The sequence below is a fragment of the Onychostoma macrolepis genome, chromosome 14 (genome assembly GCF_012432095.1).
Source record: "Onychostoma macrolepis isolate SWU-2019 chromosome 14, ASM1243209v1, whole genome shotgun sequence".
NCBI lineage: Eukaryota > Metazoa > Chordata > Actinopteri > Cypriniformes > Cyprinidae > Onychostoma > Onychostoma macrolepis.
In genome coordinates, this window is record NC_081168.1 from 24,280,081 (window position 1) to 24,303,550 (window position 23,470).

The 23,470-nt window shown below is 35.9% G+C and overlaps 1 protein-coding gene across 2 annotated transcripts in view; it reads right to left on the reverse strand.

Annotated features, from left to right (window-relative positions):
* spock1 (SPARC (osteonectin), cwcv and kazal like domains proteoglycan 1) overlaps nucleotides 1-23,470 on the reverse strand; it is a 244,474-nt gene that overhangs the window by 41,011 nt on the left and 179,993 nt on the right. For both annotated transcript variants that reach the window (XM_058798033.1, XM_058798031.1), the window contains exons 5-6: nucleotides 9,688-9,802; nucleotides 2,102-2,234 (exon numbers count right to left, since the gene is read on the reverse strand). In XM_058798033.1, coding sequence (XP_058654016.1) covers nucleotides 2,102-2,234; nucleotides 9,688-9,802 — 248 coding nt within the window. The remainder of the gene's footprint in view (nucleotides 1-2,101; nucleotides 2,235-9,687; nucleotides 9,803-23,470) is intronic.

Genomic DNA, 23,470 nt, shown 5'->3' on the forward strand with positions numbered 1-23,470 from the left:
ATTATTTTATTTTTGAGTCTATTTATTTATTTATTATTTTTAGTGGTTCATGGAGCTTTAATATTATATTTCATATGCTGGTTTTCTATTTAAGTCTAGTTTCAGTTTGTTTTAATGGTGCATAAAAATGTAATTTTGGTTTTGTCTTATGAAAATTACCATCATTCATCTGAACATAATTAGACCATGGTGTTTCTATTTATGATAATCATTCTAAATATAGTGTTACTGATTCTACAGCTGAAAATATCAGAACAGCCATTCGCATATCTACCCAGTCCAGGCGCTGTTCATTTCTCTGCTCTATCTGTTCAGACCAAGTCTCTCTCTCACTCCATCTCTCACATCTGATTTCATTCTAGCTGAAGGGAAGGAAATGGTGTGGGCGGGGTTAAAGTGGTGCGGTCACAGATGGGAGGCACAGGTTTTGCTGGAGGTTCAGGTTTTCCTCTCTGTTCTCGAGCCGGAGGGGGGATTGCGCAGGACTCAAGAATCCAATATCAACAGCGGACACAGTTCATCCACCTAACCATCCATCACCAAACACTGCATCATTTACACCAGCAGAGAGAGAGAGCTCTGCGCTGATATTGGAATTTAAAGGTGACTCTCTCCTCGTTGGGACACAACGATCCTGCGCCTGATAGTGTTCAGGCTAAATTTCTCCGATCAGATTGCATCGTATCTCACCTGAACCTCAACACAAACACACTTTACATTTAATCAAACACGGAAATGAGTCGCAATTAGATAGTGTGATATTGTTTCGATTATGAAACCCTTTTCCTGCCCTTCTGACATTCTGCCTTCACACATTTTTAAAGAGGCTTTTACAGCTGAGTCCAATTGTGACTTCTATTATTAATAGTTATCTAGTCAATGGGAGGGTTCCAGACACTTTAAACATGCTATACTACAATCACTGTTGAAAAAGCATCATCTTGATCAGAATTTTATGAATAAGCATGGAAATATTTTATTTCAAAAGTCTTGGAAAAAGTTGTCTACTCTCAAATTTCATCTTACCTGAGCGTTTTTGGTACTTTTGATTATTATTTTGAGTCTGGTTTTAGGAAGTGACAGTACTGAATCTGCGTTGCTGAAGGTTACCAATGACATTTTACTCACTCTTGACTCTGGTTGAGCTGTATTTTAATCCTGCTTGATGTAAGTGCAGCATTTGACACAGTAGATCATGATATCCTTTTATAAAAACTCAATCATGTATCTGGGTTTCAGGGGTCTGTGCTTGAGTGGTTTACCTCTTACCTTAAGGAGAGGACTTTTTCTGTTAATGTAGAGGAATGTTTCTCATCTCGTGCTCAAATCTCTTATGGTGTTCTGCAGGGTTCCATTTTAGGTCCTCTTCTTTTTGCATTATATATGCTTCCTCTAGGTCCTCTAGGTCATATTATTCAGAGACACAACTTGTCCTATAATTTCTATGCCGACGACACTTTTATCTTCCAAAGATAACAGTTTGTTTGATTGTCTGCATGACATAAAATATTGGATGGATGTGAATTTTTTGCAGCTAAACAATGACAAAAATAATCATCTTTGGCCCATCGGTTCTGACCTCTGACATTATCAATAATCTTGGTTCCCTCTCCTCTAATGTACGTGAGGTACAGGTAGGTGAGTTTGATCAGGGTTGGTTCTAAACTCTGCAGGAAAGTGGATCTCACGGGCCAGATTTGAGGATCACTGATCTACTCAATTACTACTCTCAGTTCCTCATTTTTTCATTTTAAAGCTAAAGGTGACCAGGCTTTCTTGGTGGCTGCATATTTCTATGTTCACATTCTATTTAAAGACCAATTTGTATTCTTTGTGTTTTAGTTCTTCTTGAGGGTGTACATTTTTCATTTTTCCATCTGGTTGTGTTTTCAATATTGTCTAGTCTTTTATTTTGTTTTAATTCTGCTTTATGTTTCCTGAACAGCGCTTTGGATTCAACATCTCTTATTTTTAAATGTACTTTATAAATCACTAAATCAACTAAACTAAATTTAAACTAAACTAAACTAAAGTAAGTTCTTATTGGTAAGTCATGGGATCAGCTCATTCAACTCAATGTAAACAGTGATGAATATCTCACCTTTGAGGAGTATGTGTGTCCGTCAGAGCCGCACACCAAGCTGGAGTGAACTACAGGACATGGCCTACATTTCCCATGATTCACAGCTCCCATCCAACGCTTATGTGGGGGATTTCCTTTCCTGGGTTTAATGCTACAAAGAGAACAAGAGAAAATCAGTGGGGAATGTCAGAAATATATTTTTATTTATTTTATTTTTTTGCTTTTGTTGGGCCCTATGATTTCTGTAATGTGGAAAACATGAACGGCATCGTGGAATCCAGGCATAGACTGAATGTCACGGAATTTGGCAAATTTCCGTGAATAAAAAAAATAAAATGAATCATCAAATCATGATATGGACTAGTTTCTGTGAACATTAAAATGCAAAAAGACAGCAATGAATATGAAATCAGCATGTTCTGAATGAGAAATATATTACTAGTGTATAGTAGAATTTCTGGATGTTAAACTTGTTATTTAGCACCTGATTGGAAATCCTACAGTAAGACTATGATTTATGTAATGCATATTATAAAAATACAGCAATTAAATGTATTTTAAATTATATATGACACATCATCTGATTCAATAAGTGGCCAAATTAAAGATTTATCTTGTGTAGTATGATAACTGATCTGATTACCCTGCAAAACTAACCTGCCGTCCTGTATTCCCTACAGTTAGAAACTCATCAATTAGCGTACTAAGTTAGTTCTGATTATCTGCAGCCTTGTGCCAATGGCCCAGTCAAGATGTGAGCGACATTACAAACAGCTAATACTTGAATCCGAAAGGGATTTTACAAGGAGATGAAATCTTACACAACACCGGCTGATCAGATATAACACACATGCACATGCTGGAGATAAGAAAGTGACAAAAGATGTCTGTAATGTCACTTCTGTTCACACTCAAAATGTCAATATCTCATAGAAAGTGTGAAGTGTGATCATCTGACGATGATAAACAGACATGATCTCTGTCTGTATCTCATGGCTGACAGAAGCACTTTAACAGATCAGTGACAATATCTGAGATTTGATAAATGTCTGTATGTTTGTGGAGCTTTTTGAAAGAAGACTCCTATGCTCATCAAGGCTGCATTTATTTGATCAGAAATATAGCAAAACCAGCAATACTGTGAAATATTATTAGAATTTAAAGTAACTGTTTTCTATGTGACTATATTGTAAAATGCAATTTCTTCCATCGATGCAAAGCTGGATTTTCAGCATCATTACTCCAGTCTTCAGTGTCACATGATCCTTCACAAATCATTCACATAATCATCACACATAAACATATTTTTGTGGAAACTGTGATACATTTTATTTTTCAGGATTCTTTGTCAAACGGAAAGTTCAAAAGAACAGGATTTATTTGAAACAGAAATCTTTTGTAACCTTATAAATGTCTTTACTGTCACTTACTTTTTATCAATTTAATGCAGCCTTGATGAATAAGGGTGTTCATTAAAAATGAAAAAATCTAATCTAAATTATACATATAAAATCACTTTTGTTTCCCATTTTGGTGTTTGTATCATATTAAATTTAGAAAAGTGATTTTAAAAAGTGGTTAAACTTCTACTTTAATGTTTCAAATAACTTACAAATAAAATGTCAAAATATGGATGAAATAATGTTCCATTGTCATTCAGTGCAACACATATTTAAGTAAAAATAAAACAACATATTCTGAGCTGTACTTATTAAAATATATAAAAGTAAAAGTGATCATACTAAAGTTGATAAAGTTTAATTTTAAGATTGCTCTGAAAAAATAAATAAACAGGACACATTCTAGTGTACAGAGGGAAAAAGAAACAAACAAAGCTGTATTAGACGTTTATTGTGTCATCTTCGACCCATTACAAATTTTATTTATCATTTATGAAGGAGTACATTATATATAATCTGAGTTTTCTCATATAACCTTGAAAGGCTTTATGTTGTGCTAATGACTAGCTGACTGCACATTTCCTCATTTATTACAAGAGTGCTTACCACATAAATAAGCAGATATGAATTATTGATTCATGTTGAAATTATTTTATTACGTGAGGGGAAAGAGAGCGTGGAGTGACACGAATGGAAACTCACACAGCTCTTTAGGAAATCATTTGAGGGGGGACAATGGTCAATTTAGCAGCTACAGTTTAGCATCATTATCCAAAAATATTGGCGGGCCGAATGCTGCGGGTGACCAATCACAGCCACGTAATGAGCTCAACTCACTGCCAGTCCTTCTGAAGCAGTCCGTCTGCCACATTCACAGACATTACTGAGTGAGAATGAGCAGAATCTGTCTCTGGTCACTATGAAGTCCTTGTCTTGAGGCAGTTTATATATGTCGAACTGCTGGATAATGCAGTGGGATACAGTCTAATGGATTATATTACAACACATTACGGTGCATTATATTACGAGTCTGATTCACACTTCATTGCATTATATTGAAGTATATTTGTAATATCAGCTCAGCACTGAGGAAATTACACTGTTGTGATGAATCTGTTCTCAGATCAGTCTTACCAAGGAAATACAGTCTATCTGTACATGAGAATAAATCTTAATAATTACACTTTAGTTGAATTTAACCCTTTAAATATAATCAGTAATGGTTGATAAAATAGAAAAATGTTATAAAATAAAACAGAAATTGGGAAAAAAATAAAAACTGATTACACGTGGCCTTAATAATAATAATAATAAATCATATTAGTTCCATTATTTTAATTAATTATATGTTTTTTGGTTACTAAAATTTAATTTTGCCATTAAAAAATCCAGAAAAAATAAAATGACGAGAGAGAGCGCAAGAGCACGAAATAATTAAATCTGAAAAAAAATGTATTTGGAAATTTCACTGCTGTGTTGAATCTTGTCCCAAATCAGTCTTACTGAGGCAACAGAGTATTTATACAACCAGTATGAGTCTCTCTCCATAAATACACTAATTGAATTTAACTGAAATTTCCGTTCTAAAACCTAGTGAGCTGCCTATCTAGACAGTTCCAGATCCAAAGCTGTATCAGAAAGTAAGCAACAATATTATGCTTATTGCTTTCCTGGATAATACCTTGTTTGACCCAGAACTACAGTAGCATCATATGTTACATATACTGCTACAAATCAGGCACTTATGAAGGCTCATTTCAGTTAGGATTCTGCCTAAGTAGTGCACTAAATTTTGGGAAAGTGCCAAGTCACGCATAAAATCTGCATCCAGAGAAATTGAACAAGTTTTAGACATGAACTGCTTGTTTATTGAACATGTGCTTTAAACACTAGCAACATCAGCTCCTTTTCACAGCATATGTAGATCCATTTGCCAGATTTTCCCCAATAATTAGTGCAGAAACTGTGAAAAGAAGTGTGCAGATTCCATGCGGATCTACTTATGATTTATCAACGTGTTATTTTGTTGTGCTTAATCTAGCAGCGCTCTTCATACATTCATGCATTATGTACCGCAGTGTTTTAAGGTGTAAATTAATGATCAGAAGCGGCAGCTACACCTCATGTGCTGGTCATTAATGATAGCTTGACCAATGCAGCATTATCACCTGCTAGCAGTGCGCTTGGCTTTCTAATTGGATCAGCATGCTGTTATTTCTCAGGCAGACATGATATTTGCAGTGCCAGCATGTGCTTTGTGTTTGCATATGTAAGGGGGCGGTAGTAATTTAGATTGGTAAACTCTTGGGCCTGCTTAAATGGCCATTACACAATTAATATTTGTTTGTCCAGACATGAGGGGGGCGGAGTCAAAAGCCCGGAATGACATTCCCTCAACATTCCGCTGTCGCTATGACGACGACTCACAATAGACAGTGACGGAATGTTAATGTGAGTCTGGAGAAGCAGAGATACCTCAGAGCCCGATTAAACACAAGGACACACACTCATTCGTCTAGTGCCTGGAAATGATTTGTAAGCATGGTAAAGGAATAACTACTGAAGGTTTGCTAGAAGCACCAGAAAACTAGCCAATCAGAGCTTCCAAAGTTTTAACCACATCAAAAAACATTATCGAATCATTAACAGCATTATCGAAGGACAGGGATTTTCAAACTGGGGTCTGGGAGGAAAAAAAAATAATTTGATTAAAATAAATTAAAACGAACTAAATAAATAAATATTATTTAAATAATTTTAAAATGCATGCATTTATAAAATGTATTAAATTAACAAATAAATTATTTAAATAAAAAAACCTAACACTAAGAAAAACCAAGCCTAGCACTGTGCGCTATAGAATATTATACAGCAGTGGTTTTCAAACTTTTTTAAGAGCGACCCTATTTTTTTCTTTTTAAATTGACACGACCCGTATATATATATATATATATATATATATACACAGTGTTGGGCAACTTGGAAAATGTAGTGAGCTAAGCTAACAGTTACTCTTCTTTAAATGAAGCTTAACTACACTAAAGCTACAGCCCTAGGAAATGTAGCAAGCTAAGCTACGGCAACATGGCAAAAGTAGTTTATTACATCCAAGCTATTTAAAATAAAAAACATTTTTTAATTCTATTGAACCAACATCATACCAAGTCAATGCTCTCTCAGTGATCAATAAAACTGTCAGTCAAGCTGATAGACAGGCATCAGTTTAATTGTTTATTCGACAGCTGTTCCAAACCAATTTGGCAACATAATCAGTATCAAATACAGGGCCGGATTGACCTCAAATTGTGACAAAATACATTTTTGCTGTCGGCCGGAAACCTCCTATTGGTAGTTGGTATTGTGGCTTTATTGTATACAGATACATTTATATAAATGGTAACACTTCACAATAAGGTTCAGTAGTTAACATTAGTTAGGGTTAGGAGTGAGTGAACTAAGAATGAACAATACTTCTGCAGCATTTATCTTAATGTTAATTTCAACATTTACTAACGCATTATTAACATTTGTTAATGCACTGAACTAACATGAACTACCAATGAACGACTGTATTTTCATTAACTAACATTAACAAAGATTAATTAATAATGTAACAAATGTATTTTAATGAAATCGTATTGTATAGTGTTAACATATAGATGTTTAGGCCTACAGATAGGCTATGTTTATTTGCACCGTTGCATGTGTCATTAGATATTAATTAAATTAATTAAAGTTCAAATACAAAGCTTTTGACCAGAGATTGTTTTTTTTTGTTATTTTAATGTTTTTTTTTTTTTTTTTTCTGACTCGTGTCCCGTTTCCCCCAGTTTTCTGTCATTATATGGGCGTTCAGTTTTTTTTCTGTTATTTGGCCAAAGTATCATATTATGAAAGATTCAGCGCTTGCTGTGACTCGACAACAAATGATAGAGAAACTCTTCTCCGCTCCTCAAAAACAAAAACAAAACAAACAAACAAACAAAAAAAGCATTAGCCTTTATAAATAGTGTTTTTTGAGTACAGAAACCGCTGTACTTATTCAATCAATAGTTTGTTTATTACCTTCAGACAGCAAACAAGCTGAGATGCTCTAAACTGCGCGCCGCACTTCATTGATGAAAGAGGTATATTCATCTGAGGAATAATGAGGTTTGACTGAAAGTTTGAGGAGCCAATGGCGTTACAAGCTTTAGTGTCTGTGGCGTCACTTACTGATCCAGGATCAGTGATCCGTAGCTGTTATATTTCTGATTTGAGCTTGAGTTTCAGAATGCTTTCTTTGGAAAATGTAACGTTAGCTTTTGTTGACGCTACCGCGCTACTTGATCAAAAAAAGAGCTTAACTACCAAAAAGCTATTTGATTCAGAAAGCAGTGACGCTACCGCCACGCTACTGAGAAATGTAGCTAAACTAGTAGCGTCACTACTTGTAGCGACGCTACTGCCCATCACTGCATATATATATATATATATATATATATATATATATATATATATATATATATATATATATACATGAAAGTTTGTGAACCACTTGCAGAATCTGTGACAATGTGAGTCATTTAAAAAATAAAATAAGAGAGATCCCTTGGTTCTTAATTCGGTGTGTGGTAACCTGGATGATGCACGACTGTTTTTTTTTTGTTTTTTTTTGTGATGGTTGTTCATGAGTCCCTTGTTTGTTCTGAAGAGTTAAACTGAGCACTGTTCTTCAGAAAAATCCTCCATGTCCTGCAGATTCTTCAGTTTTCCAGCATCTTTTGTATATTTGAACCCTTTCCAGCAGTGACTGTATGATTTTTGAGATCCATCTTTTCACACTGAGGACAATTGAGGGACTCAAACACAACTAAGAAGGTTCAAACATTCACTGATGCTCCAGAAGGAAACATGATGCATTAAGAGCCAGGGGGTGAAAACTTTTGAACAGGATGAAGATGTCCCAATTTTTGTTATTTTGTAGAAATATCATTTTTTTCCATTTAGTACTGCAACAGAAGATACTTGCATGTTTCCCGGAAGACAAATTAAGTACAATTTACCTTCATCTTCAAATTCAAAAAGTTTTCACCCTGGATGCTAGGATGGATGCTATATGTTCCAAAATCAAATAACTTTCGGTGCTTCTGAAATTAGTGAGGCTGCTTTGCCTTCATGCACATCTATTCTGACATATTTTGTCCAGTCCATAGTTATGATTATCACAATGTCATTGCAATGTCGAGAAATATGCGGATGTCCCTTCCGAAAGTTTGTTGCAAGTACGCCACATTGGTCCAAAAACGAAACTTTTATTCAAATTCTGAATGGAGAATAGGCTAGATACAGCAAAGAAAGCATGCAAAGTGCGCTTCCTTAAAAAGCTGTAACTCATTTCACGATCTCAGGAATTTCTGCTATAATAAATGAATCTGTCAACACGGCACAATTAATCTCTTATTTACATCACCTCTACACTGAACTGAACAAGAACACTCACGTTCTGAGTGGTGAGTGGATTCTGACTCACTAAAACTCCTCTGATTGGCCATTGCGTTATAGAAATCAACAGATATGTCTCGATTTTCTACAATATACAACGCCACAAAAACAGAGCGCAAACACAAATGCACATTTGATTCTGACCTGAGGCGGCTGCCGGTTACTTTCGTTTTGTTGTTTATGTTTATTTAGTTGCTTCTTTCCTGAGTCTTGTACTTGGTTACGTTTTCCTTAAATCATCCTGGACACCCATTTTTTAAGTCCCGCAAAATTTTAGGATGAGGTCCCACGCATAAGGATGAATATATAAATAAAATAAAACATAACTAAATATATAATTTAATTAAAATAATGTAAACAATTACAAGAATTAATGAATGAATAAATTTAAATGTATTTAAATATAAACAAATACACCTAACTTTTTGTACTAATTTAATTTGTAGTAATGTAACATATTAAAAACTAAATATTTTCCAAATAATATTTTGCACATATTTATAATACTATTTTTTACAATATAAATTAGGTCTTTCTACATTAAAAAAGGCAGACTTTCACATTTTAGCATGGTGGTCTTTCGCATGTGAATGATCATATATGGTGATCTGTGGCATCTAAAAGATTGAAAAATCTTGCCCTAGCAACCACTCAGTAAACTAATCAGCATTTGCCTTGACAAATGATTCTTCCTTCCTGGCGTGCGACTGTGGGTCTTACCTGTGCTGTACTGGTTTGTGATTGGCGCAGATGGCCGTCTGGAAGTCGTGGCTCACACACACTTTGTGAGGAGGGCAGTGAACCTTCATACACGGGTCTTTAGTGCTGTCCAGCCCTGAAAGACAGAGAAAGACTTCATTTACTATGAGCTTCCAGCTCATCTGATCTCTGATCTGTGTTTACGTCTCTCTCAAACACAAACACAATCTCTCATCTTCTATATTCATGTACTTTTGTTTCGCTTTTCCTTTCCAGGAAAGAAAGACAGAGCAGATTCAGTCAGATGGCATGAAAGGAAGCGAGAGAATCTGATGGAGGAGAGGAGAGCTTTACTCTGGCAAACAATGCAGCAGCCTTCTGGCAAACGCTTTATCATCTCCTACACACACACACACAGTGCCGACTTTGAGCAATAGCTCAGTGTAAACACTTCCTGACAAATGGAGGAAGAGGAGAAACACTGTCTCGCGCTCTGCCATCTCTTCCTCTCGCGCAGGTAATGCGGCTCCTCCGGCAGGAAGTAGGTGGATGAGGAGGAATAGTGTGTGTGTGGAGATCATTACGAGAACTCGTGAGACATTCATCTCCATCAGGAAACATTAAACACACACCTTTCCTCAGCCATCTATTACAGTGCAAATTCAGTTTCAAGCATCAGGACATACAGAACTAACATTTAGTGTGTGTGTGTGTGTGTGAGCTGAAACACACAGGTGGGTTTAACAGAGGTCAAACACTCCATCACTCCCTCTGACCTTCACATGTCTGTGTGTGTGTTCATCGGGGAAGTTTGATGCCAACCTGCTGTTCGTCTGGAGCACTGCCATGCCAACTGGCCTTCAATACACACACACACACACATGGTCGATTTACAGCTCTGATCACTGCTGTTAACAAAATAAATACCTCTTATTTAAAGGAACCACTCATTAATATGAAACATCTGTCATCTTTTATTTCCCTCATGTTGTGCTAAACCTGTCACTTTCCTTCACTAAAAATGTTACAATGATAAAACAAGAAGGCACCGATACAACATAACCACAATATTATGACATAAATGGGTATGATACAGTGAAACAATGATACAGCAAAACAATACAATGAAACAATAATACAACAAAACAGTACAAATTGCTACAGCTGCCAAACTGTAACAAAAAAAAAAAAAGCAACAAAACAGAAAAAGCAATACAATGAAACAGCGGAAAACTGATTGTTGTATAATTGTTTTGCTACAATGAAACAATAATACAGTGAAACAAAACAATATAATGAAACAACAGGAACATTAATGCAACGAAGACACAATAAATCATGCTACAATGAAAATAGTGCTACAATGAAACAAAACATTACAATGAATCCACAGAACAATGACATAACAAAAACGATAACAGAACATTGGGAACATTAGGGGCAGTCGTGGCCTAATGGTTAGAGTTGGACTCGTTAACCCAAAGGTTGCGGGTTCGAGTCTCAGGTCCGGCAGGGATTGTAGGTGGAGGGAATGAATGAGCAGCGCTCTCTCCACCCTCAAGACCACGACTGAGGTGCCCTTGAGCAAGGCAACTGCTCCTTGGGCGCCGCAGCATCGATTTTAAGAATCAATATCGTTTCTTAAAAATGAGAATCTATTAAAATCGAGATATTGATATTTTTTATCAATACCAGCCCTAACTGATACTATAAAATGATACAGTGAAACACAGGACAATAACACAACTAAACGATACAAATGATAAATCAAAAGAATGAAACAATGATAAAACAAAAAAATACAATACAATGAAAACAGACAGTGACTAAAGGCTGCAGTCAAAAATGACATAAAAACATCATAACATCCATCCATATGACACATGCTTATTATTCCAAGAGCCAGATTAACTAAACAAGACAAGCCAGTGCAAGAGTGCAATAAAAATAATGTAAATGGTGCAAACACCAGCAAATTGACTACCGCAAGCCGCAGTAAATCATGTTGTGTGATTCTTAAAAATACTCTCCTCCCATAAATTTTGCATCTGAAAGGGACACTCTACAAATGCATATGCAATAAGATCAGCTGCAAAAATGACTGTGGAGCGTGGAGCCTTTTCAGTTTAAATTTTTCACTGTGCATCTTTAGTAAATCCTGACAGTATTTTTTAACACCAAAAGAGGGTTTGTGCTGGTGCAAGCTGTTAATAAATCTAGCCCCAAGTTTTCTGAAGTCAAATGATAGTTTTGTGTTAGAAACAGACCCATATTAAACATATTATTTGTTGAACATTTCCACCCACGCAGCAGCTCTCAAATATCATTTGTGCTCTTGTACAGTCAAACACATTTCATTAAGTCAAGAGACCTGTGAGAACCAACATTGTTTGACATCACTTACATCCAACCTGGATCCAATGCCATATTTGAATATGCAAATGAGGTGGGAAAGATTTGCAGCGATTAATGCTTTAAAGTTCAGTCTGTTCCTCAAATAAAGCATCATATGACTTTAGAAGAATATAGCGCACATAGTAAGTCATATCAACTACTTATAGGAGTCAATTTGTTTGCATGGAAAATAACAATCCAGACATTTTGCCACTGTCTAAACGCACACGTCTCATTCTCAAACACCTGTTCTAATACCTTCTCTTCTTTAAGTGCATCTTCCTCTGGTTTTCTTTCTGTTTTCTGCGGTCAGTGTTTTGTGAGGGAGTGTGTGTTTTGGTGTGTTTAGAGATGTACATGCCTTATTAATGGAGTTCAGGCCTCTCTCAACCCTGTGACAGACGGAATGATTTGATATTTTTCTGCATATGTGATTCAGCCGGTGAGGGCGAGAGAGACGGGAGGAAACGAGAGATGAGGCGCTGGGAGCGTGTCGGAGGGGAAGTGAGGACACGCTTTCCAGCGGACAGACACACACATACACAGACTGCGTGATGTCTTTCACAGCATACAGTGATGGGATTCTGTCTGAAGGACATTTTGCTTTTGTGTTTTATAAATTTTTTTCCTTAACTGAGTGTGTGTAGTTAGCAGAGGGTTTAATGAGGTGAATCTCACAGAAGCATGCAAAATTACGTATTTTAATTTATTTTTTTAATAGATTTAGACTTATTACTATAAATAATATATAAATAAGCATAAAAATAACTGACTTTTTTAAGTTAAAAGTCAAATAACTGTGACTTTTTAATTCTCATTATTGTAATGCAACACTTGGATTCTGTGCCTCTCCAGTCTTCCTCCAGACTCCAGACCTTGATTTCCAAACGAAATGCAAAATTTACTTTTATCTGAAAAGAGGACTTTGGATCACTGAGCAGCAGTCCAGTTCTTTTTCTCCACAGCCCAGGTAAGATGCTTCTGACGTTGTTTCTGTTTCAGAAGTGGTTTGGTATCACTTTTCCTGAAGACGTCTGAGCGTGGTGACTCTTGATGCACTGACTCCAGCTTCAGTTCTCTCCTTGTGAAGCTCTCCCAAGTGTTTGAATCGGCTTTGCTTGACAGTATTCTCAAGCTTGCGGTCATCCCTGTTGCTTGTGCACCTTTTCCTACCCAAATTCTTCCTTCCAGTCAACTTTGCATTTAAAATGCTTTGATACAGCACTCTGTGAACAGCCACCCCTTTCAGTAATGACCTTCTGTGACTTACCCTCTTTGTGGAGGGTGTCAATGATTGTCTTCTGGACCAATGCCAAGTCAGCAGTCTTCCCCATTATTGTGGTTTCAAAGAACAAGAGATACCCGGAATTTATACTGTAGGAATGACCATTTAATAAAACTCAAATATAAATATTCTAATATTTTGAGACACTGGATTTTTGATTTTCATGAGCTGTAAGCTCTAATCATCAAAATTAAAACAAAACAAACAAATAAAACTTTTGAAATGTTTTACTTGACATGTAATGAATCTAGAACATATGAAAGTTTCTCTTTACAAAAAAGAAAAAAAAAACTTTTTCACGATATTACATTTTTTTTAGATGCACCTGTATATATATTTATATAAGTAAGGGATAATCAACGGCTAGCTGTGCATTAAACGATTTGAATGCATGACGTGGAGGCGAAGAACCACCCGACGCGCAGCAGAACGAAGTGCATTCAAATTGTTTAATGCACAGCTAGCCGTTGATTATCCCGTTTATGCCATGGTCATTTCCCAGCATTCACATATTAAAGATGTTAACAATATTTGTGCTGCAATATTTGACCGGAACGATAAAAATGACGGTTATTTTCATCTGTATTACTATTCAACTGTAACTGTATGTTACTATGGTTACCAATGTTTATAGGAAGCGCATTAATATAGAACCTGATTAAACTGACCTGGAACTACCTGTGCGGTTCAACTAATTTAATCAACACCTGCCAGCCAATCAGAATTGAGTATTCAGACAGACCATGGCATAAATATGAATAATAGCTATAATATAATATAATAATAGCTTTTTTACATTACAGTAATGGGAATTTAGAATAAAAATGTACTCAATTGGGTAACACTTTATTTTAAGGTGTCATAATACAGAGTAATTACCTAATTAAATACTTAGTAGTATCTGTTGTATTTAAATGAAATAAAATGTACTTACCGTGTAACTAAGTTATGGAACAGCCTGTACTTACAGTTTGTAATTATGTAGATGTAATAGGCAGCTACGGTTACACATATATAACAGACAGAGTCTGTTACACAGCTACTTGTTCACTTAAGTACAATCTTGATACACTTTATTGTAAGTAGCTAATGCCTGTGTAATATTCTGTAATTGTAATGTAATTAGAAAAGTATTATGTATTTTAGCTGTGAACTGGTGGGTTAAATCAAACTAAGGTGCAGCTGGATAAGGTGTACAGTATAGATTAGGGGTGTGCAGCGGAGCCATTATTTGTATCTGTATCTGTGACAATCTCAAAATTATTTGTATCTGTATCTGTATTCGGATGGATCCGGAAGTGGGCGTGATTCAAATTACATGAAAATACCATTTTAAATGCAAATAGTTTTCATTCAACAAATATGCCTTGTATAACTAAAGAAAGTATTTTGGTCACACTTTATATTAGGTGGCCTTAACTACTATGTACTTACATCAAAAAAATAAATACAATGTACTTATTGTGTTCATATTGTATTGCAAAACACTTTTGCTGCTATTGAGGTGGGATACGGGTAGGTTAGGGACAGGTTTGGTGGTTTGGGTAGGTTTAAGGGTGGGTTAAGGTGTATTTAATTATAAATGTAATTACAGAAATTAATTACAGATGCAATTACATATAGGTATTTTTAAAAATATAAGTACAATGTAAAAACATGTATGTACACAATAAGTGCATTGTACCAAATGATTAATTTAAATGCAAGTACAGAGTAGTTAAGGCCACCTAATATAAAGTGGGACCAGTATTTTTTTTAATTATAATTATATCTTTGTAAATATTTTATATTTAAAACTACAGAAAATGTTAATCAAAAAACAAAAATAACTTTATTTTATAATATAAATAACTTCCAGGGAAACTTTGTGTACAAATTTGTCAAGAGACAAGCATCCACAATCTTAAATAAGAGCACTAGTAGAAAAAATGAAATGGAAAGAAAGTGTTCAGTACTCATAGCAGAATGACAATAAAGCTCGCTTGAACTTTAAGTAACTTAGATCATGTGCTGCGGGAGTCTGAGATCATTTACGAGTATTTTATCAACAGAGCGCAACCAATCATTTGGACCCTCCAAAAGCCTTGATCAAACATCCCTTTTCTTCGTCTTGTATAATTAAATGTAATGCCATTCACGAAAAGGGCTAATGTAATGCGTTTTTACAGTTGGATTTCGAAAAGGTTTTGAGTTAGGACCGTTTTTAGGATATTTTTGTCGAGTTGATATAAACTCCGGCACTGACAGGCAGCAATCAAAAAAGGAACGCGCGGATAGTTTATTGCTGAGGAGACCACATTCGTTAGACAAACGCAGTGGTCACCATGATATTATCTGTACGAAACTGTGTCAAACACTATCAAAGCAGTACTAGCCATTATTATTGCACTCTTATCTTAACAACCCTAGACCTCACTAATGTAGTTCTGTTCCAGCAAACATGTGATTGTGTCTGCCGAATATTTTTTCTGTTATTCGGATAAATCTGTTATTCGTTTTGAAGCCATTATCCGTGCCTTTCCGAATAAGGTGTTAGGCTTCAGGCACATCCCTAATATAGATACACATGAAGTGCACTTAAGTACAATCTTGATACACTTTATTTTAAGTAGCTTATGTCTGTGTACTTACATTTATAATTACATTGTTTAAGTCTGCAACACATATGTAACAATCTTTTGGTTACATAAGTAGCTGTGTAACAGACTCGGTCTGTTACATATGTGAAACAATAGCTGCCTATTAAACCTACATAATTACAAACTGTAATTACAGGCTGTTCCATAACTTAGTTACATGGTAAGTACATTTTGTTTCATTTAAGAACAATGGCTACTACTAAGTACTTAATTAGGTAATTACTCTGTATTATGGATACCTTAAAATAAAGTGTTACCCTTAATTTGTAATGAAAATAATATTGCAATACAGAGAAAATTCAAACGAAAGCCAAAAGTAGCACCTGTACTATTATATTTAGCACATTCCTGTGCAAAATGAAGGAACCACACATTCTAGAAAATCAATAGATCAATAGACTGTGATCTGACCTGTGACACAGGGGTTTGTCTCAATTATATTTAAGTTCAGAGAAAACTGAGTACAAAAACTGATATCAATTCACTCAAAAGTCTGTCAGAAATCTCTGAAGCCGTTTCTCTCAGTCTCTGTAGTTACTGCACTTTGCATTTGCAAGAATACGTCCAATGTAATAAATCAAACGGTCACACTTTATATTAGGTGGCCTTAACTACTATGTACTTGCATCAAAAATATAAGTACAATGTATTTATTGTGGTCATATTGTATTGCAAAACACTTTTCTGCTATTGAGGTGGCATACGGGTAGGTTAGGGGCAGGTTTGGTGGTATGGGTAGGTTTAAGGGTGGGTTTAGGTGTGAGGGATGGGTCAACAGAGTAATTATAAATGTAATTACAGAAATTAATTACAGATGTACTTACATAAAGGTATTTTTTTTTAAATATTAGTACAATGTAAAAACATGTGTACACAATAAGTGCATTGTGCCAAATGATTAATTTAAATGTAAGTACACAGTAGTTAAGGCCACCTAATATAAAGTGGGACCAATCAAACAAAATAGCACAAGAATAGAGTATTGATCTCATGAGGTGAGTGGAGGTATAAGGTGAATAAATGTACAGGTACACACGTATAGCACAGTGATGCATTTCTCTTGTTACTAGTCTACAGTGTATTCTTTCATTTTGTTCAGTCCTCTTTCTATTACAGCGGAAAACAGGTCATTCATATTCAGAGACGAACCCCAAACACCCTCACTGCAGGGTACGAACGTGTGTGTCGAAGAGGGAATGAAAATAAGAAAGTGTGATAGATCCCGACTGATAAATGTGAGATGAGAGCGAGAGAGAGGGAAGATGGGGGATATTTACCTCTTCACACTTTTCAATTCCAGGCCTGAATGAACAAATTCAGCTCCTGTTTAACCAAGCAGTCAATTCTAATCGACAAACAGCGCACACCGTATACACTTCAGCCATATACTACACAATATATACTATAAACTGCACACTGTTTATTAAACATAGTATGTGCAACTATATGTTGCAACGATGATATCCGTTTCAAACAGCAGTTCACTACACTGAATGTTTAAAATAATAGTTCACCCAAACCTGAACATTTACTGAAAATGTCCTCACCCTCAGGCCATCCAGGATAGAGATCAGTTTGTTTTCTCATTAGAACAGATTTTTAGAGAAATGTAGCATTACATCACTTGCTCACCAATGGATCCTCTGGAGTAAATGGGTGCCGTCAGAATGAGAGTCCAAACAGCTGATAAAAACATCACTACAATCCACTCCAGTCCATCAATTAATGTCTTGTGAAGCAAAAACTGTGTGTTTGTAAGAAACAAATCTAATGCTAAATTCCTCCAAATCTGATGAAGAAACAAACTCATCTAAAGCTTGTATGGCTTAACTTTCATTTTTGAGAGAACTATTACTTTAATATTAGTTAATACATTAACTAATATTAAACGCATTAATGCAATCAATAACAGTGTATAATGCAATAATGCAATAGCTGTGCATAATGCAATCAATAGCAGGTTACAGTATTTCATATACACATAAAATTAGCACACTGCAAAAGTATACATACTACAAATTGTAGAAACAGCACTGGTAGCATGTCATTTTATTCCTCTTTTCTTGTCTACGATTGGCTGTCCACATTCATCTCCGTCTGCTGTGCTTTATTACAGAAGTGAGTGAGTGATGAAGAATTCATTTCACTGAAAAATAAAACCTGTCCGCGCTGGTTTATTCGATGGGTGATTCCTCCTTCATCATATGTCTCTGGTGACATCGCTATGGAAACCCGCCACCCCTCAGGGCCATGAGTTTTATCATTTTTATGGCTTGAATTAAAAGAGAGAGAGAGAAATATGCTCATAAACAGGCATGATTTGATAGTCAGTAAATTAATCCTATAAAAGTGCAACATTGGCTCCATATATATCCTCTTACAGCCACCTGCGTGAGCGTGTGTGTGACCTTAAGTATTATTCTGTACTTTAACACCACATTTTTTCAGAAAATGCTGGATTTTTGACAATCTACTAAAACTGCATGAGAAAAATGGCACAGACCTTCCTTTTCTGTTGCATGCAAGACAGAAACTCATACTGGGTGAATAAAAGATAGCAGATTTTCCTGTTTGGCCGCTTTAAGCTGAACGCAGGCGTTTAAAGTCATCTAAACTCAGCCTGCATCGATTCTCTCTGTGTAAACTGCACATGCATTTTCTCTCTATCAGGTTCGACCTTTGAACTATAGTATCACAGCAACAGTAGACCTCATCTATCCAGATGTGACCTCAAACGCTTTTATACACCTCACAATATGACCTTTAACCCTTCGCGTGCCATGGATCGCTGCGAACGTGGGTGTCTCATCTGCTGCATCGATCAATAACTGTACAACACGAGGGCTTCGTTCAGATTAAATACTAGCTTTTTTGTCAATGCTGCCTACTTACACTGCATACCGACTACTGCTTTAAATAAGTCAAATAGGTATTATTCCACAATAAATGTTTCAATTCAGTGTTATTTTAGTATCATTAATATGCTAACTGTTGTTTTTTTTATATTTTGAATTTGATTTTATTGTTATATTTTCTTTTTCCACCACAGAATTCAAAAAAGGTAACTGTGACGTTTTATCTCACAAAGTTTATATCTTGCAAATCTTTTTTGTTTGTTTGTTAAGATTATGTGCCATATTTTCTCTCTAGAAATATGGCACATAGTCAGAGTTCGTACTTGACTAACTGGAGCCCAGGTCAGGAAGCAGACAGACTGGCTAAACCGATCGTCTGCTAGCCGCCTCACGTCACCAAAGTCAGTTAACTCTCAGCACATTTTTCACCTAGATATCACTCTATAGAGACTGTGTCTGTTCCCTGAACTAGAAAATACAGAAAACATCCAAACCAAAGTAATAGTAACAATTTAATTGATGTTCAACAAATAAAAAAACGATATAATAAACACATGATAAAGCTTGGCTTATTAAATATTAGATCCCTTTCTTCAAAAGCACTTTTTGTAAATGATATGTTCACTGACCATAAACTAGATGTGCTTTGTCTGACAGAAACCTGGCTAAAACAAGATGATTACATTACTTTAAACGAGTCTACACCCCAAGATTACTGTTACAAACATGAACCGCGTCCAAAAGGTAAAGGGGTAGGTGTTGCTAAAATTTATAGAAATATTTTCAGTATCTCTCAGAGGTTGGGTTTCAAGTATAATTCGTTCGAAGTAATGGTGCTTCATATAACGTTATCCAAAGAAACAAGTGTTAATGATAAATCCTCTGTGATGTTTGTACTGGCTACTGTATACAGGCCACCAGGGCACCATACAGACTTTACTAAAGAATTTTCTGATCTTCTATCGGAGTTAGTGCTGACTGCAGATAAAGTCCTAATCGTTGGTGATTTTAATATCCATGTTGATAATGAAAGAGATTCGTTGGGATCAGCATTTATAGACATTCTAAACTCAATTGGTGTAAACAACACGTGTCAGGACCTACTCATTGTCGAAATCATACTCTAGATTTAATACTGTCACATGGAATTGATGTCAGTGGCATTGAAATTTTGCAGCAGAGCGATGATATCTCAGATCATTATCTAGTCTCCTGTATATTCCATATAGCTAAAGCTGTAAAGCCAACTTCTTGTTACAAATATGGTAGAACCATTACCTCTACCACAAAAGACTGCTTTATAAATAATCTTCCTGACTTATCTCAGTTCCTCAGCATATCCAATAGCTCAGAACAACTTGATGATGTAACAGGAACTATGGACTCTCTTTTCTAGCACTTTAGATGCGGTTGCTCCTTTACGCTTAAGGAAGATTAAGGATAAGAGTCCAACACCGTGGTATAATGAGCACACTCGCGCCCTAAAGAGAGCAGCCCGGAAAATGGAGCGCAGCTGGAGGAAAACTAAATTAGAGGTATTTCGTTTAGCTTGGCGGGAAAGTACCCTATCCTACAGAAAAGCATTAAAAACTGCTAGATCTGATTACTTTTCGTCTCTTCTAGAAGAAAACAAACATAACCCCCGGTATTTATTCAATACAGTAACTAAATTAACGAAAAATCAAGCATCAACAGGTGTTGGCATTTCCCAAGAGCATAGCAGTAATGACTTTATGAACTACTTCACTTCCAAGATCGATACTATCAGAGATAAAATTGTATCCCTGCAGCCGTCAGCTACAGTATCGCATCAGATAGTGCACTATAGATCCCCTGAGGAACAATTCCACTCATTCTCTACTGTGGAAGAGGAAGAATTGTATAAACTTGTTAAATCATCTAAACCAACAACATGTATGTTAGACCCGATTCCATCTAAACTACTAAAAGAGCTGCTTCCAGAAGTCATAGATCCTCTTTTGGCTATTATTAATTCATCATTGTCATTAGGATATGTCCCCAAAACCTTCAAATTGGCTGTTATTAAGCCTCTCATTAAAAACCACAACTTGACCCCAAAGATCTAGTTAATTACAGACCGATCTCAAATCTCCCTTTTCTGTCAAAGATACTAGAAAAGGTAGTATCCTCACAATTATATTCCTTCCTAGAGAAAAATGATATCTGTGAGGAATTCCAGTCAGGATTTAGATCGTATCATAGTACTGAGACTGCTCTCATTAGAGTTACAAATGACCTGCTTCTATCATCTGATCGTGGTTGTATCTCTTTATTAGTTCTACTGGATCTTAGCGCTGCGTTCGACACTATCGACCACAACATTCTTTTGAATAGACTACAAAACTTTGTTGGCATTAGTGGAAGTGCCTTAGCATGGTTCAAATCGTACTTATCTGACCGCCATCAGTTTGTAGCAGTGAATGAAGAGGTATCATATCGATCACAAGTGCAGTATGGAGTACCTCAAGGCTCAGTACTAGGGCCGTTACTTTTCACGCTATATATGTTACCCTTGGGAGATATTATCAGGAGACATGGTGTTAGCTTTCACTGTTATGCTGATGATACTCAGCTCTATATTTCTTCGTGGCCCGGTGAAACACACCAAATTGAGAAACTAACGGAATGCATAGTCGATATAAAAAACTGGATGACGAGTAATTTTTTACTGCTAAATTCTGAAAAAACAGAGGTGTTAATTATCGGACCTAAAAACCCCACATGTAATAACCTAGAACATTATCTAACACTTGACGGCTGCTCTGTCAATTCTTCTTCATCAGTCAGGAACCTAGGTGTGCTGTTCGATAGCAATCTGTCATTTGAAAGCCATGTTTCTAGCATCTGTAAAACTGCATTTTTTCATCTCAAAAGCATATCTAAATTGCGACCAATGCTCTCAACGTCAAATGCAGAAATGTTAATTCATGCATTTATGACCTCAAGGTTAGACTATTGTAATGCTTTATTGGGTGGTTGTTCTGCACGCTTGATCAACAAACTACAGTTAGTCCAAAATGCAGCAGCTAGAGTCCTTACTAGAACCAGGAAATATGACCATATTAGCCCGGTTCTGTCAACACTGCACTGGCTCCCTATCAAGCATCGGATAGATTTTAAAATCTTGTTAATTACTTATAAAGCCCTGAATGGTTTAGCTCCTCAGTACTTGAGCGAGCTCTTATCGCATTATAGTCCTCCACGTCCGCTGCGTTCTCAAAACTCTGGCCGTTTGATAATACCTAGAATATCAAAATCGACTGCGGGCGGCAGATCCTATTCCTATTTAGCACCCAAACTCTGGAACAGTCTACCTAACACTGTTCGGGAGGCAGACACACTCTGTCAGTTTAAATCTAGATTAAAGACCCATCTCTTTAGCCTGGCTTACACATAACACATTAATACGCTTCTATTATTCAAATCCGTTAAAGGATTGTTAGGCTGCATTAATTAGATCAACCGGAACCGGGAACACTCCCCATAACACACGATGTACTCGTTACATCGTAAGTTGAATGGCATCTACGCTAATATTTGTCTGTTTCTTTCCTAGTCTGTTTCTCAGTCCGTATCCGATCAGATGGTGGATCAGCACCAAGAGATGATGTCTACAGCCCTGATCGTCAGCGGAGACCAGGACACCCAGATGACCCCCAGAGATATATCCCCAGATATATCAACCAAAAATAACAAAATAACTAAAATATAATAAAATACCTAACTACATAATACTACTATTGTTAGAAATTGCAACAAAATTAAAATAGAAATATAAACTTTTGAACTGCGGGTTTCGTCTGGTCAGAGGAGAACTGGCCCCGACTGAGCCTGGTTTCTCCCAAGGTTTTTTTTTCTCCATTCTGTCACAGAGGGAGTTTTGGTTCCTTGCCGCTGTCGCCTCTGGCTTTCTCAGTTGGGGACACTTAATTTCTAGCGATTATCGCCGATTTGATTGCACAGATACTATTTAAACTAAACTGAGCTAGACAATGACATCTCTGAATTCAATAATGAAATGCCTTTAACTGAAAATTGAGTGTTTAATCTTATCATTATACATTACTGATACTCTATCCTCCAATTTGATACTGTTAAGTGCTTTGACACAATCTGTATTGTAAAAGCGCTATATAAATAAAGGTGACTTGACTTGACTTGTTTGTTTTATTTTTCTTTCTGCCACAGAATAAAATTAAGGTAATTGCACATTTTTATCTCTCTCTCTCTCTTTTTTTTTTTTTTTGTCATAATGTTGTTGTTTTTGTCTTAATATAGATAATTTACTTATCTATAATAGTTTTATTAAGTTTTAGTTTATTTAGTTTTTGTAATTTTTTACTTTAAACAAATGAGAAATGCTGCCTTGGCAACTAGCTGAAATAAATAAGTGTGCATGAATCTGGAATAACATACTATGATATTAACCATTATATTTATGCATTATCTTTATATGTTTTTAAATCATAAACAGTAAGAATAGGATGCTAGTATGCCATTTCAAATTTAGCAATCATTATTTTCCTCTGACTCTAGAGTAATTAGTCACATGGCATTTACGGCTCAGGTGATAGGCGCAAAAGAAATATGAAAAGTTTGCATATTGTGAA